The sequence below is a fragment of the Pristiophorus japonicus genome, chromosome 11 (genome assembly GCF_044704955.1).
Source record: "Pristiophorus japonicus isolate sPriJap1 chromosome 11, sPriJap1.hap1, whole genome shotgun sequence".
Taxonomy (NCBI): domain Eukaryota; kingdom Metazoa; phylum Chordata; class Chondrichthyes; family Pristiophoridae; genus Pristiophorus; species Pristiophorus japonicus.
In genome coordinates this window covers 67,182,082-67,199,303 of record NC_091987.1, presented here as the reverse complement: position 1 = coordinate 67,199,303, position 17,222 = coordinate 67,182,082, and the positions used below count along the sequence as shown (strand labels likewise).

General features: G+C 42.0%; 1 protein-coding gene across 1 annotated transcript in view; it reads left to right on the top strand.

Moving 5' to 3' along the window:
- Window positions 1-17,222, top strand: part of LOC139276060 (sodium/potassium-transporting ATPase subunit alpha) — a 68,027-nt gene that overhangs the window by 22,270 nt on the left and 28,535 nt on the right. The window contains exons 2-13 of the mRNA XM_070893482.1: window positions 3,967-4,092; window positions 4,224-4,283; window positions 7,552-7,755; window positions 7,880-7,993; window positions 8,088-8,222; window positions 8,732-8,849; window positions 9,327-9,595; window positions 12,577-12,775; window positions 13,483-13,592; window positions 14,393-14,527; window positions 15,208-15,400; window positions 16,163-16,338. Of these exons, the coding sequence (XP_070749583.1) occupies window positions 3,967-4,092; window positions 4,224-4,283; window positions 7,552-7,755; window positions 7,880-7,993; window positions 8,088-8,222; window positions 8,732-8,849; window positions 9,327-9,595; window positions 12,577-12,775; window positions 13,483-13,592; window positions 14,393-14,527; window positions 15,208-15,400; window positions 16,163-16,338 (1,839 nt within the window). The remainder of the gene's footprint in view (window positions 1-3,966; window positions 4,093-4,223; window positions 4,284-7,551; window positions 7,756-7,879; window positions 7,994-8,087; window positions 8,223-8,731; window positions 8,850-9,326; window positions 9,596-12,576; window positions 12,776-13,482; window positions 13,593-14,392; window positions 14,528-15,207; window positions 15,401-16,162; window positions 16,339-17,222) is intronic.

The window sequence follows — 17,222 nt, the reverse complement described above, 5'->3', positions numbered from 1 at the left end:
GCTGGAGGGGCTTAGCGAGAAATTTTAGAACGTGGGACTAAGTGACTGAAGGCGCAACCACCAAAAGTGGGGGCGATAGAATGGGAGAATACACGAGGCCAAGGCCAGGAATGGAGAGTTTGTGGAGGAGGTTACAGATAAGGAGATTTAAGTACAAGGATGAGAATTTCAAATGTGAAGCTCTGGGAGCCAGTGTAAATCAGCTGCGATGGATGAGTGGGACTTGATGTAGGATAAGATATGGTTGACTGTTTTGGATGAGTTGAAGTTAAGAGCAGGCAGGTTGGGGTGCAGTGTCTGAAAGTGACAATTGCATGTATGACGGTTTGAACAGCAGCTAAAGTATTGAATGTGGGCGTGGTTACAGGGATGGGAGTAGATGGACTGTAATGGGGAAGATATAGGACCAAGAGCTTAACTTGGGGTCAAATAGGACAACGATGTTGTGAGCAGTCCGGTTCAGGCTGAGACAGTGATCAGGGAGGTGCTGGTTTTGTGTATACAGCAAGTGCAATAAGCTGATAGTAAGTCAACAAAGAAAAAAAAATCTAGAATTTGGAAATCGTGTCGCTCTGTTCGCAGCTTGTAGAGTGTTTAGCTGCCGATGGACCCCAAATGGATACTTGTGGGGAGTATCTGGGAGGTACTTGGGACATTTTGCCTTTAAACTTGAAATTATCCTGTCTACTTGTCAGGTTCTTTATAGATGCCACCTTTCAGCATCACTCATATTAGGTAACTGTCAAGAGGTGCTTTTAGTATAATGTGTTCTCAGGAGCAGAAATTCCTGTCCTTAGGGGGGTGGGTCCTGATTTAGACTGTTTTTCTCCAGTGTGGGTGGAATAGGCTGCTCATTACTAGCATTTGATTATACTTTATATCTCTGATAAACGGCACTGGCTAGCTTTAAACCCTGAGATTGCCAGCATGCAAGGGATGGGTAGAGGTCTAGCTTTTGAATAAGAGCTCCATGTAGTCCAGATATAAAACTGCTGCAAATTGTAAGTCTGGTTTAGGTTCTGAGTAACCTTGCTTACTGAAGTCTCTCCAGTGAATGAGACTGTTGTTTAATGGTAATTAAATCCAGTGGTGCTACTGTTCCCACTATGGGTGCGTGCTGCTAAATGAAAAGAGGGGGAAAAATAGGAGCGAGATTGAGGGATGAAAAATGGAAACCCTTTGTATCCCATTGGAAATGTTCTTTCAGTGCCTATGTCAAATAATGATCCATGTTGTAGTGCAAATGGTAGGTAATGATTTTAAACTAATGGTCCATATCAGGAGTTTTTTTTAGCATGTTAAGTTAAGGGTAGGGTCCAAAACATTTTGGAGCTGTTAAGTGACCGTTTTAATCTTTGACACTCATGGCAGGAGTGGCTCTTCTGATCCAAATGCTCCAGACTCTGACTTGGATTAAACATGAAGCAGTACAGTTGTTGTATTGTCCTTTTTTACTTTTTACCTATTGCCTGCTTTTCCATCAAAAGTTTAATCCATAACTACGTATAGTTGCACAAGTCAGCATTAAACTCCACAGTCTAGTTGATACCGTGTTCATAAAATCTCCCAATACTTGACTATACCTGTAACCAGAATGGTAACAGAATGCCATTTTTAAGATTTATCAGCAACTTAATAATAGTCACTTTGTTTCTGTACTGATTTTTGGCCGTTGCTATGATAATGGCTTGAGCTGGTAAAACAAGTTAAACAGTCTTGAGGAAAAAATAAAAATAGAATGAGTGAAAGTCAGACCTGAAATGTGAAAATGCAGATGGTGGGAAAAGTACGAAAAGCTGGCTGTGATCTCCTATTTTGCTGGTTAAAGCCCCTCAGTTGTTGGCTGCAATGAGTGGCTGTATTTCCAAAAACAAACTTATTTATTATGCCATTTTGTCTCTCTCTTGCCTTTACCTCAATTTTCTATTCAGAGTTCGAGAACAAGAAACAAGACAGTAAAACTTAAGGAAGATCTATATTTTTCAATATCATACCAACAATCTAATGTGAAACTGTATCTTTGATTGCTATTTTATCTCCGTTAGTGGAGTAAAGGAAAATAGCTGCTCTGGCTGGCAGCCTATAGAGTGAGATAGACTAAAAGATCACTCAGCTGTGCTTTTAAATAACTGGTGATTCTAGTAATTGTTTTGGATCAAGCTATAAGAACATGATACGAGCAGGAGTAGGCCATTTGGCCCCTCGAGTCTGCTCCACCATTCAATATCATGGCTGACCTGATCTTGGCCTTGACTCCACTTCCCTGCCCGCTCCCCATAACTCTTGACCCCCTCATTCACATTCTACTGGATAGAGTTTCCGTTATGGGCGCAATCGGGAATCCAGGTGTCAAATTGCGCTGGTTTTCCAAATGGTTCACGTTTCTGCCAAAACTTATTTGCATAATCATAAACGCCAAATCTTCAGTGAAGCAATTGGGCAGCGATTTCGAACGCTATTGTTCAATTTTTGCTCCTTGCATTATAAAGTATTCCCCAATGTATTTAGGAGTGGTAACCAACGTTTCCTCGGCCGTGCTGCTGCCTGCCGGTTCTGCGCAGCCCGAGACCGACTTTTCAGACGTTAAATTTCACGCATGTATGAGACTTGGAAAGGGCCACGCAGCCAGTTAAAGGGGCCCTGCGCCCACATTTAAAAGCAGGTGGAAATATTGGTGGTAACCTGGTGCAGTGTTGTTAATACAGCCAAAAATGGGTTTATCACAAAAAATAATTCTTTTTAATAAGAGTGTCTAGTCCTCCACTTGGGAGTCACCTGAGTTTAAATCACTGAAAATGACTTTAAAAGACAAACTATACTGACCCATTTAACAGTTTCATTGATGTACAGTTGTCAATTTCTTAGTACATCAAATGTGTTTTAATATGTAAAGAGGTTTAAAACATGCCTGTGCCTAAATAAACAGCTCAATTTGAAGAGGCTCCTCAAACAGGTACAATTGGCAGGAACACGCCAGGCTCATTATTTTGATTTGTGGGCGGGGGTGGCTCCCTGCGCAATGTATTTTAAGATCAGTGTTAAGGATTGCGGAAACTCAATTTACGCTCCACGTAACCTGCGCTTAAAATTCCTTGCTCTTTTATGCTGGTTTGGCTGATTTCCGGTGGAGCTAGCAGAAATTCTAGACCACTGTACCTTAAATATTACCCTTTCATCTCAGTCACACCCAATCTTACCTTATCACACGATCGGTGTGACTTGATCACCATCTGGGACTCTTAAGATGTCACCCGCACATAGTTGGGGCTCTCCGGTACATCCGGATGCTCTACAGCCCTCGATACCAACACCATGACATATCATTAATGTTCACTTGATCATTTTAATGTGTGCTCTACTGTTGAGCTGTGCAGAATCTGGAAAACGTGACTGCAAAAGTCGTTTAAAAAAATTAGCAGAAGCATGAAGAAAATTATTTTTAAAGCAGGATGTTTACAGTCTGAACAGTGGAGGGGCAGCAAGCAGCACAACTGGCAGGAACTTGTGTTGATTCTCTTCCCATTAGAAGGCAGATGCCTTACAATAGCTACGCTTGAACTCTGGCTAAACTGGCAAACACTCGAGTGTGCAAAGTCTGCATTTCATTAAGTAGAATGAATATACTGATCTAACTGAACTGCAATTTTAAGTTGCTACCTTCAGCAGTGCTGGGGGCAGGGCTGAAGATGTTGATACCAAATATCAATTGATGGAGCTCTGAAACTGGAATGTAATTCTAAAAATAATTATAATCTCTAAGGCACAATTTCAAGTTTCGCAAAATGTTAGATGTTAAATGATAACTTGTCTTTCAAACGTCCAAGTATCTCTGGGGTTGGGGACAGCACTTGCAAGGTGCTCAGACTTCTGTGGCATTAATGTAACCGTTTAGTAATTGGCTGGAGTAACTGGAAATGTTTTCTGTACATAAGTATCTGTATAATATATTTCAATTATTTTCTCCAGACTGCAAGTGACAAGTATGAGCCTGCGGCAACATCAGAGAATGCTACCAAGTCTAAGAAGAAAGGCAAGAAAGACAAGAAAGCTCAAAAAGTGGATCTGGATGAACTTAAGAAAGAAGTATCAATGGTATGGAACAATTTTTCTCCTTTTATTTTGTCTTGAGAGTGGGGCATATTCATTTTATTTGGTGTTTCTACTGTCTCTGATCCATGTGAAAAATGTTTGAGGTTATCTAATGCTCAACTTTCCTGTTCTAGGATGATCATAAACTCACACTGGATGAACTTCATAACAAATATGGTACAGACCTGACTCGGGTAGGTAATGGTCATTAGTGGTTATTTATTCAGTATTTATATTTTCTACAAAATGCCGTGTTTAATCGGAACACTTGTAAACTTAGGATAATGTGATTCTGCCCAGAAGAAAAATGTGTGCAATTTTAACATTACTATTTCCTCTCCATTCTTCATGTGTACAGTCCCAACACTCAGCTCTACCTCTCCATCATCTCTCTCAACCCTTCCATTGTCTCTGCGCTGTCAGATTGCTTATCCTGTCTTGAGGATGAGCCGCAATTTCCTTCAGTTAAACATTGGGACACCGAAGCCATCGTTTTCAGCCCCAGCACAAACGCCATGCTCTTCCCCAATCTCTGTCTCTGGTTGAACCAGACTGTTCGCAAGTTTGGCATCCTATTCGACACTGAGCTCAGCTTACAACTCCTAATCTGCTCCATCAAAGGTATCCTATCACTCATGTCGCACTCGCCCATCGCCTTGGTTGTTGCTGCGCAGCATTGGCTCCCAAACACCTCCAATTTAAAATTCCCACCCCTTCATGGCCTTGCTCCTCCAAATCTCTGTAACCTTCTCCAGCCCTAAACCTCCCCCCTCCCAGAATTCTGCTTTAGTTGGTTCTTGTGCATTAAATCTCCCCTCCTCCTTACTTTGCCCCAACATTAGCGGTTGTACCTTCATGTGGGTTGGCATTAATGTTTTTTTAAAGGATGAAATATATGGTCCTCTTTTGAAAGGGCCAAGCATGGATGCATAGCTGCTGTTTATATTAAGTTCATGTTTAAAATAGTGCCCCTGGAGGGTTGCACGAGTCTGCTAATTAAATATACAATGATTTATGTGATTCTACTTTACAAAGACCAACTGTTCTTTTAACTTTCTGAAAGCCATTTGAGATCCGGATTCTATAAGTTTTTAACAACGAAGGGTTTGATTTGGGGGCTAGGGGGGAGCAGCAGGTGGAACACTCAATTGCATCTCCCTTTGTCCCCCTCATATATATTTTCCACTCCTGCAAGAGGTGACTCCTATTGAGGTACTGTTCCACCGCCATTGGCGTCCTTCTGATATCTTCCTCAAGTGACCTTTGCAAATATGAATCTGTTTCACTGTGAGGAGCCATCACAGTTGGGCATTACCTTGTCCTTGCCCAATGTTTACATATGCTCTTCTCCAGCAGGGTCTTGTGCTCTGGAGGAGGAACTACAGCATTTTCTAGTGTCCAATGCTACCCAAGTTGGTGTTGCGTATCTTACACTAATCAAAGATTGATCGTAATCTGTTTGGGGTGGTGAGCTTACCCACTCAACATTTTGAGAATAGATAATGTAAGCGTGTGACTTTGGTACTGTATTTCAATTAGAAGATGGTAATAGAGGCAGGTTTCTAACTTAGTGTCACTAAAATAGATGTTTAAAATCAAACCACAGGCATTGGTTGTTGGCTGAATACAGTGATGCTCATGTGATGGGTGTGCTGCAAAATGCTCCATCCTTTGTTGACTCTAAATTGAGACATATTGCACTGTGCTGGTTATGCCAGCCTAATCTCAAAGGAATTTTCCTAACCGCAAGGATTATCACAAATCTTGTCAAACACTAAGCTATTTTTTTTTCCTCCTGAAAACTGCTATGTAGTACTATTTATACAGTGATCAGAGTTTGGGAGTTCATGGTCATTGTGTCGTCTTCCCTGAAGAATCACATGGGCAACGAAGGCTGTCAGCAGTTTCAGTAATGAATAAGACTGCCTGGTCTAGTGATTTGAAATTTCTAAATCTGTTATATTGCAGATCACTTCCTCCTTAGCCCTACAGATTATCCATTGCAAAAGAGTTTAAATCCCTCTAATCCCTTTTTGAGAACGTTTAAGCTAGTGGTTATTTCCACATATTACCCTCTACTTCTTGCTTGATTATCCAGTTAAAGGGAAAATGCTTTTAAAGTTAGAGTTTCTTGACATGGAGTCTTGCAGATCACTTTGCAGTGTATTGTTAGTTGTTTTATGTCAGATATTAATTGTAACTTAAAGAATAGTATTAGATCCCACCCTTATCTAATTTGTTTCCTAGTCGCTCTCCCCGATGGTTTAATGTGGCACCTTTTTGTATTTTATCATAAAAACTGTGCTTTGATTTACGATCTTGGGAAGCTAATCTCCTCACAGGTTAAACTATTCTATTTAGTTAACAGTTGAGACTGATTGACTATCCTAACTCTTCAGGATCTAGGTGGGCAGATTTTTTAGTCTCTTTTCCCACAGTAAAGTTACAGTTACTAAAAATAACCTTCCTAACCTTCAACAAACTGGGAACAAATATTTCTGCAGCCAGTGGTATTGATTATTGGTCTCCGTGAAGTTCTACACACGGTTTGACCATCAAAGAAAATTCATGTTCCTCTGAGTTTGCTGCAAAGGGGAGGAGGAAGTGCAGCCGTGTGTTTCCTTTGTCCTGGCTTATTTTGTCCAAACAAAATGTGGTTTCTATTATTTGCCATTGGACTAGTAGGGCCTGGGGAGAACTGGAGCAGTTCTCATGCAGTTGGTAAATTTAGCTGTAATGGCTCATCTGGTAAATTTATTGCCCATTGTGGAAAATAGTCATATAACAGACATGGAAAGTCCCAAATTTAATCCCCAGTCTATTGGTTTATTCTCAGCTGGGATTGTGATGAGGCACCACAGTGAACATGGGGACTGGAGTAGGCCCTTTAGCCCCTTGAGCCTGCTCCTGGGCTAAGACAGAGGGTAAAATTGTCAACGGTTTCCAATCTTGATTCTTATCCTGTGATTGATGCTTCAAAGTGCTTGTGTTGATGTGAGTGAGAATTGGGTTTGGCTGTGAAGTCTTAATGGTTGAATAAACAACAACAACTTGTATTTATATAGCGCCTTTTAACGTAGTGAAATGTCCCAAGGTGCTTCACAGGAGCATTGAGATAAAAAATTTGACATCGAGCTGCGTAAGTAGAAATTAACACAGGGTCAGAGAGGTATGTTTTAAGGAGTGTCTTGAAGGAGGAAAGAGAGGAGGAGAGATGTAGGCAGGGAATTCCAGAGTTTGGGGCCGAGGCACAGAGCCGGCCAATAGCATGGTGACATTTAACTGTCTGGGTTTACGCATGAAGAATGACCACTTTGGGTGAGCAGCCGAGGCATCTTGTGCCTTTGGAACTCTTCAAGTAAGGTGGCACTACCATTAGAAATGGGGAGAAAAAAAATTGAAGATTAAAAATCTGAAAGGATGGCTGTTTCAGTGGTGCTTATTCAAAATTTGTCTTTTTAGGGTCTCACCGTTGCTCGTGCCAAAGAGATTCTTGCTCGTGATGGCCCTAATTCACTAACCCCTCCACCCACCACTCCCGAGTGGGTAAAGTTCTGTCGGCAGCTCTTTGGTGGCTTCTCAATTTTGCTGTGGATTGGTGCAATCCTTTGCTTTCTAGCATATGGTATTCAGGCTGCAACTGAGGATGAGCCAGCAAATGATAATGTGAGTAAAACCATTTTTCTGCCATGTTGTTGAAATTCTGCTTTCATTTAGGTGAACAATGCCTCATTGACTGCCACTCTGATTTTGTTGTATTTCTTCTTATGTGTATCTTGTGATTCTGCAGTTATACCTGGGAGTTGTATTGTCTACTGTGGTCATAGTAACTGGCTGTTTCTCATACTACCAAGAAGCTAAGAGCTCAAGGATCATGGATTCTTTTAAGAACATGGTACCTCAGGTATGTAGTGTCTGCGATCCAACTAAGTAAGGGATATAGATGTAAAATGTGTAACTGTTACATGACTGCAGTGACATTTTGATTTCCACTCTAGCAAGCCCTGGTTATCCGAGATGGGGAGAAGAGTACCATCAATGCTGAGTTTGTGGTTGCTGGAGATCTGGTGGAGGTAAAAGGTGGTGACCGTATCCCTGCAGATTTGCGAATCATCTCTGCACATGGTTGCAAGGTGTGTATGACTAATGCGATGAGGATAGGAAAAGGGTTCCCTATCTCGCGCCGCCCCCCCCCCCGGCCCCTCGCATAGGAAGCATTTAAAGTAAAAAAGTGCCCACAAGAAGCCAGTCTGGCTACAAACTCTAATGAGCTTGATTTGCGGTGTGCTTTAGAATGGAGGAACCATCATTGGAGCAAGCGCCAAACTGACTCAATTCAAATTGAAAAGCGCCACCTCTAGGGTAGGCCTCACATTACAACAAATTAAGAGGTCGGTCTAAACAGCCAGTGTATTCCCTATGTTTAGTTGTGCATCTGATCACAATAATTATTATGTTAAGCAACTATATATGTTCTTGATTGAGTTACATGCAAAAAGAAAGGGCTATGGATTTGTCCTGCAAAGAGCAGTATATATAAATGTGGCCTTGGACTGAATTTAGAATTCCAATTCACAATCCAAGTGTATAAAACTGATATGACCCTATCCAAAAACAAATGCATTTTTGTGTTTTCATTTAGGTGGACAATTCCTCATTGACTGGAGAATCTGAGCCTCAGACTAGGTCACCTGAACTTTCCAGTGAAAACCCCCTGGAGACACGAAACATTGCTTTCTTCTCCACCAACTGTGTTGAAGGTATGACTAAATTTCATTTGTTAGTGGTGAATGATTTTCAATTTTGGTGTCCGACTTGGCTCAGTGGTAGCACTCTTGCCTCGGAGTTAGAAGATCATGGGTTCAAGCCACTCTTGAGACATGAGCACATAATCTGGCTGACACTTCAGTGCTGTACTGCGGGAGTACTGTATGTTCTTTTGGTAGACCAAAGAGCCCATGGCATTTTTCGAAGAAGAGCTGGGAGGTCTCCAAGGTGTCTCGCTAACTTTATCCTTCAACCAACTCCCTCAAAAATGACCTGATGATTTATCTCACTGCTGATAGTGGTGTGAAAATTGGCTGCCGTATTTCACTGCATTACAGTAATGACTGCACTTCAAGAGCATTTAATTGAATGCATGGTGTTTTGGGACACGACCTGGGGTCTTGCAGGCGCTATATAATTGGAAATATTTATTTTTCTTAAGAGTGATGTCAAACTTCTTGTTCTTGTAGGCACTGCTCGAGGTATTGTCATCAGTACGGGTGACCGCACTGTCATGGGGCGGATTGCCAGTCTAGCATCTGGACTGGAGGTGGGACGAACTCCAATTGCTATTGAGATCGAACATTTCATCCACATCATCACTGGAGTGGCAGTCTTCCTAGGTGTTTCCTTCTTCATTCTTTCCCTCATCCTGGGATACAGCTGGCTTGAAGCAGTCATCTTCTTGATTGGAATCATTGTTGCCAATGTGCCAGAGGGATTACTCGCTACTGTCACGGTACGAGATGGCATGGCATGCAATGGGGTCATTTCATCCTCATCAAGGCAGTGGTTATAGAGATAGTGGATGCATTGGTTGTCATTTTCTAAAATTCCATAGATTCTAGAAAGGTTTCCACAAATTGGAAGGTAGCAAATGTAACCCCGCCAATTGAGAAAGGAGGGAGAGAGAAAACTGAGAACTACAGATCAGTTATCCTGACATCAGTAGTAAGGAAAATGCTAGACCATTAAGGACGTGGTAACAGGGCACTTAGAAAATAATAATAGGATTGGGCAGAGTCAACACTGATTTATGAAAGGGAAATCATGTTTGACAAATTGAGTTTTTTGAGATTGTAACTAGCAGAGTAGATAAGGGGGAACCAGTGGATGTGTATTTGGATTTTTAGAAGGCATTCGATAAGGTGCCACTCAAGAGGTTATTAAATAAAATTAGGGCTCATGGAATTGGGGTAATACACTAGCATGGATTGAGGATTGGTTAATGGACAGAAAACAGAGAAGGAATAAGCAGGTTATTTTCGGGTTGGCAGACTGTAACTAGTGGGGTACCGCAAGGATCAGTGCTTGGGCCTCAGCTATTCACAATCTGTAACAATGATTTGAAAGCGGGGACCAAATGTAATATATCCAAGTTTGCTGATGATACAAAGCTAGGTGGGAATGTAAGTTGTGATGAAGACGCAAAGAGGCTTCAAGGGGATATAGACCAGCTAAGTGTGTGGGCAAGAATATGGCAAATGGAATATAGGGCCCAAGTTTCCACATGATTTGCGCCTGATTTTTAGGAGCAACTGGTGGAGAACGGACTATCTTAGAAATCGCAATTCTCCACATTTTTTTTTCTGCAGTTCTAGTCAGGTCGAACAGTTCTAGTTTGGAACAGAATTTTTTCTTCAAAAGGGGGCGTGTCCGGCCACTGACGCCTGATTTCAAAGTTTCCACAGTGAAAACGTACTCCAAACTAAGTTGGAATGGAGCAAGTGAAGATTTTTGTAGAACTGAAAAAACCTGTTCGACACATTAAAAAATCAGGGGCAGGTTATAAATTAGGCGTCCAGAACGAGGGGGGGGAAGGGAAGTCATTAAATTCTACAATAAATCCTTATTTATACTTATACAAATATTATACAAATAAATCCAACCTGAATAAACATTTATAAGCAAAGAAAAGATTAAATAAACCATCTTCCTACCTGTGTGAAAGTGCTTCAGGCAGGGAGAATGCTGCAGTCAGCCTGAGGCGCCCGTTCTTCCCGGGGGGCGGGAGGAGGAGGCGGCGCCCGTTCTTTCCCGCGGGGGGGGGAGGAGGCGCCCGTTCTTTCCCGCGGGGGGGGGGAGGAGGCGCCCGTTCTTCCCGCGGGGAGGAGGAGGCGCCCGTTCTTCCCGCGGGGGGGGGGGGGGGGGGGGGGCGCCCGTTCTTTCCCACGGGGGGGGGGGAGGAGGCGTCCGTTCTTCCCGTGGGGGGGGGGGGGCGGGGGCGGGCGGGTGAGTGAGTGAGGAGACAGTGAGAAGGCTGCAAGTTCTGATGTGCTGATGGTAATGTGCTTTTATTTTTAAAAATGTTCAAAAATTAAACAGCTACAAAGAACTACAAAAATGGTCGAGTGCCAATGTTTTTTTCACACTGAGCATGCGCCAACGCGCACGCGCAGCGTTGCCGGCAGGAAAAAACTAATTTAAATAGTACCCGCCCCCTCCCACTTACAAAATCGCCGCGAGTGTAGGCTCCGCCCCCCTGGGCGCCGCGCCAGGTAGACAAGGAGCTGCAGAACGCTCCAGAATTGGGAGGTTTTTTTTAGGCGCCATTTTGGCGTGGAAACCTGGGCCCATAATGTGGAGAAATGTGAATGTATGCACTTTGGTAGGAAAAATAGAAAAACAGATTATTTTTTGAACAGTAAGAAATTGGGAAATGTTAATGTTCAGAAGGATCTGAATGTCCCTGTACACACATCACTGAAAGTTAACATGCAGGTACAGCAAGCAATTAAGAGTGCAAATGGTATATTGGCCTTTATTACAAGAGGATTTTGACTATAAGAGTAAAGATGTCTTACTGCAATTATATAGAGCCCTGGTGAGACCACACCTGGAGTATTGTGTGCAGTTTTGGTCTCATTACCTGAGGAAGATATACTTGCCATAGAGGGAGTGCAATGAAGGTTCACCAGACTGATTCCTGGGGAGGGGGGATTGTTCTGTGAGGAGAGATTGACTAGACTAGGCCTATATTCTCTGGAGCGTAGAAGAATGAGAGGTGATCTCATTGAAACATACAAAATTCTTACAGGACTTGACCAGGTAGATGCAGGGAGGATGTTTTTCCTGGCTGGGGAGTCTAGAACTAGAGTTCACAGTCTCTGAATAAGGGGTCGGCCACTTAGGACTGAGATGAGAAATTTCTTCACTCCGAGGGTGGTGAATTTTTGGAATTTTCTACCCCAGAGGGCTGTGGATGCTCAGTCATTAAGTATATTCAAGACAGAGGTAGATAGCTTTTTGAATATTAAGGAATATGGGGATTGTGCAGGAAAGTGGAGTTGAAGTAGAAGTTCAGCCATGATCTTGTTGAATATCGGAGCAGAGGCCAAATGGCCTACTCCTGCTCCTAATTCTTATGTTATGTAATCTGGTGGAGTGGATTGCCCACCCATTGTAGAACTTGGCCAGTTTTCATTCCATTGACCATAAAGCGCAAGTGGGCTTTGTTAAGAGAGATGGAGAGAAAATGATCAGAGTGGCCAGGCAAACAAGATAGACAGAGTCCCTTGTCTAGTGAAGTAAGCAGTCTTGTAGATTTTTGGAGACTTCCTTAGGGGTTTTTAATAAAAGGAGGATAAGGAAGATTTGACAGTTATCCCAAGGGGGAGGTAATAAGTGAAATTAATTCACTAGTGGGCACATTAATTGATATGTTGTGACACTGGCAGTCTGAAGCAGTTACCCAAATGATTGCTTCTGTCTCCTCTCCAGGTGTGTCTAACCCTGACTGCAAAACGTATGGCAAAAAAAAACTGCCTGGTGAAGAATCTTGAAGCTGTGGAGACGCTAGGATCCACCTCCACTATCTGTTCTGACAAGACTGGAACACTAACACAGAATCGAATGACAGTCGCTCACATGTGGTTTGACAACCAGATCCACGAAGCAGATACTACTGAAAACCAGTCAGGTTAGGGGAATAGATTTTTATTTTGGGGTGCAAAGTGCAGTATCTTTCAAAGCACAAACCTCACTGGCTATATTTCTTTAGACAAGGAGACCTGTTCTCATCTCTCAGGTTGTGGCTGTCCTTGTTTAAATCTCCATGGGACAAGTTGGTGCACATATTTAGTTGGTGAGAAATCATCATAACTTCCAGTAATCCTAGGTGGCTGTGTGTCTTTTGCCAAGTACTGTCTAAGTGAATTCTTGCCAGCTTCCAAATTTTCACTTGTAATTTATTGCAAAGTTAACATCATTCTTGGTAATGGGGTACGAAAGAGGGAAGGAAGCAAGTCCACAGATTAAGGCTATTGCCTTAAGCATTCTGAGATGTTGACATGGAGGGATTATTTAATGCATGGGAAGCTTACAAGCTTTCAGCACTCGGGATCGCTGAGTTAACTGTATTTCCTTTTTCACCAGACTATTCTCTGCTACTTGTATATAACCGTGAACTAACTGCACAGGCAGGTGCAGCTAACTAGCCTACAGACTGCTTCATACTGGCTTATCCCTTAACAAACTCACAGTTGAACACACTCCCTACAGATAAAAGATTAAAAGATGCAGAAGATAAAATGGCACCAATCTTACTTGCTGTAAAATTGTAAAAATTTAAACACTTAAGAATTGTGGAATCATAGAAACTCAACTATCTATGCTTGGCTTTTATAGGTACTTCTTTTGATAAGTCTTCTGCCACTTGGTCAGCGCTGTCCCGTGTTGCTGCGTTGTGTAACCGGGCAGTTTTCCAGGCAGGACAAGATAATCTGCCCATCCTGAAGGTGAGTTTAATTTTGTGACATGAATTTCAATAGTTTCAGACCTGTGCTCAAGGGTAGAAATTCCATGGTTACAACACAGTGCAGCTCAAACTTGAGGACTGGCAAGTTCCATCCACAGGTTCTGGTTAAGTATCTCAGAAGCATAATGGTGCTGACTGCAAGGAGGATCTGCAAAGTTGGTTGTTTCTTTTAAATTATTCTAAACAGTAAAATTGTGGTGATGGGAGATTTTATAAGATTGGGCGTGTTGGGAGATTTTATAAGAAATGGCCTCCAGAAAGTGATTCCAAAAATAAATCTTTTGATTTGGATTTTACAGACTGTTTTAAATCAGATTCCTGCAGTGTGACAGCTGTAACCTGCTCCCTTTTTAAACTGCTAAATACCACTCCCTTATCTCATTTGCAGACTTTCAGATAGTTAGTGAATGTGCCACTGGGATAAGAGAGACCGATTTAGCAGCATGAATGCCAGGATCAGAATTAAGTGGTGCTGATTTAAAAGCAGCTTTAGGCTCTGCATTTTATTATTCCCATTTGTCTACTGTTGGTGTAATGTTGCACATGTTTGTGTGCTATATGTCAGGTAATAGCTTGTGGGGGTGGATATTTAAATATGAAAACCCCATAAATTCATGACCATGTCATGAAACCATCTTGATGTACTACCACATTTCAGTTTGTGTAATGAGGATATATTGAGAGAAAACACTTGAGGGTTTTGCTTTTGCCCCTTGAGTGCAGATATTTATTGTCAGGATAAATCGTCCACCAATAATTGTACTTTCTGTTTCCATGTAGCGAAGTGTTGCTGGAGATGCCTCTGAATCTGCCCTCCTGAAGTGTATTGAACTGTGTTGTGGATCGGTTCAGCAAATGAGGGACCGCAACCCGAAAATTGTGGAAATTCCATTCAACTCCACCAATAAGTATCAGGTACGGAGGAAATTCAACAGAGTTGAGCACTAGTTTTGGGGAGGCCCAGGAAACAAGTAGAATGCTAAGTGGAGGGCATCAAATAAAGGTTTTTGAGGGTGGGACTGTGTAGCAGTCGTTGCTAATTATTGAGGAGAGGAGACTGAAGATTCAAGATCAGGTACTTCTTCCAACAACGTCAAATAGTATCTGGTGGTGGAGGCGAGGATCTCTTGGCCAAAGTTAACAATCCGGTACAAATTAATTTTAGTGTCTGGATTGGGGTAAAGCGATCCTTTTTATAATCTGGGATATTCAGTTGTGTTTAAATCTATACAGATAACTGAGATGGCCTTGTGGGTAAAAATAACAAAACCGTTCTGTTTTTTAAAAATGCAATTTTCCTTCTCAACATTATTCAGGTAAGTAATCCTTTTCAGGATTGCAATGTGTCTGAACCACATTCCTGTTTAAGAATTAACAGATTTTTATTTCAAGTAGACTTGTTCTATTTTGTCGGTTATTTGTTCAGTTTCTCAGTTTCAAAAACTTTGTGCTGTAAGAATTTAATTGTGTCTGGTGAGGTTAATTGAATTCTCATCTGAGGAACTGGTTATTGAGATTTTCTGTTTAACAATTCTTAGCAGATGCATTTCAGAAACTTTTCTGACTGTTCTGAGTTTCAACAATTTTGCCCTCAGCTATCTATCCATGAGAATGAAAAGTCCAGTGAGAGTCGCTATCTGTTGGTAATGAAGGGAGCACCAGAACGAATCCTAGACCGTTGCTCCACTATCCTTCTGAATGGTGTGGAGGAGCCATTGAATGAGGAGATGAAGGAGGCATTCCAGAATGCTTACTTGGAGCTGGGTGGCTTGGGAGAGCGAGTGCTAGGTAAGGGATGAGACTTGGGTCTGAGAGGTGGGGTTGGGTTGGGCGGTGGGAGTGCTGAAGGTGGCACAGATATGGAGAGTATTTGAGCACTATGTCGCACTACAGTCAGACATTGAATCTTAAACATAGGAAAATTATGTTTCGTTTTTTAAAATGTTCTTAAAGTGAAATAATTTACAGCTGATTACTCTAATTGCTCAGTTGGTTAAGGCAGTGAATAACAGCCGCACAAAGTTGCAGATTTAATTCCTAGTCTTTGTCGCATTATCTGATCTGAGATGGGATGGGAGTTGTCACATTTGACCTCGGCAATCAGGCCAGAGAGGAAAATCAGCCAGCATTTTGGGGAAATTGGTCAGTTTTTAAAACGTGTATTTTAATACTTTTAATAAGAACTTTTAGATTAAGACATCGCAAAGCGTTGAAATATTCCAAATTGGGAGTAGTTATGTACTGTGATTTTGTATGTACTTGCTGGGGGCTATGTCTAGACTACCTAAATTGAATGTATATAGGATCTGATATCTGGCAAAGAAGACTTCAGTCCTGTATGAAGTGGACTCCAATCCACATCTCTGAGAAGAACATAGGCCAGCCAACTTACTGTACTACATTAGCTTTCCAGGTACCTTTGCCTTCTAAATAAGATGATCTTCAGAGAAGATAAATTAAGCTGATCTGAAGGTGTTTGGTTTGTCTTGTATCGATTATGCAGAAATTAAGTGCCGTTTTCCCTGCTGACCTCCCATTATTCTCTTGTAGGATTCTGCCATTACGCGCTGCCTGACAACAAGTTTGGAGCAGGATATTCGTTTGATGCAGATGAACCCAATTTCCCCACAAATGATCTGTGCTTTGTTGGGCTGATGGCTATGATCGATCCACCCCGTGCTGCTGTGCCAGATGCTGTTGGCAAGTGCAGAAGTGCTGGGATCAAGGTAAAATGACTCATTTGAGTTGCACCAAAGCATTGGAAACTAATTTAAGATGAGCATTGCAACTTTGCTTTACATATTGCTCAGCTAGAGGCTAGCCACGTGATAATTGCACAGAAATGAAGAACCTCCGATATTGGGGTCAGTTTTCGCACATTACAAAATGTAATGGGATTTTGTTAAAACTCCAAGCTAATTCAGAGAATAAAACATCTGGGAAGTTAATCTCAGACCACTGAAGGCGATCAAAACGAGTTCCATGAGTCACATCGACCAGTGCCTCACCTATATTTTGTACGCTGTGATATCAGCCACAGCCAGAAGCTGGAGGAGATCTGCTCCCTTTTGAACATTCACACTGAATCCACACTTGCTAAACGAGCCGCTAACTTATTCCAAAGGTCAATGATCCTGTGGAAAAAGAAATATTTGACATCTAACCTAACTCTATGCTTATGTAACTTGTCCCCTATTTCTCCCGAACCTACTTATTCAGATAGTTATAATGCATGGACATATTCCAATCCCTTTCATTATTTTAAAGACCTCAATCATATTTCCCTAACGATTACACTTTTCTGAAGAAAAAGAGCCAATTCTCTAAGCTGACCATGTTGACTAAGGGGCTTGAATCTAGCAGTCCTCCTGAACCGTTTCTAGGGCCTGTATCTTCTTCAGCCGCGACCGGGAGTTCTGAAGGTTGTGTTGCCTGTCCTGTGCCAGGGTTAAAGACATCTCTCGCCTGGCGAAGAACTTGGAGTGGGATGGGGAGGATCCAGTTGTCATGGTCCAAGTAGGTAGAACTAGGGTTGAGATTTTGCTGAAAGAGTTTGAGGGATTAGGGTCCAAATTAAAAAGCAGGACCTCAAAGGCGGTAATCTGTGGAT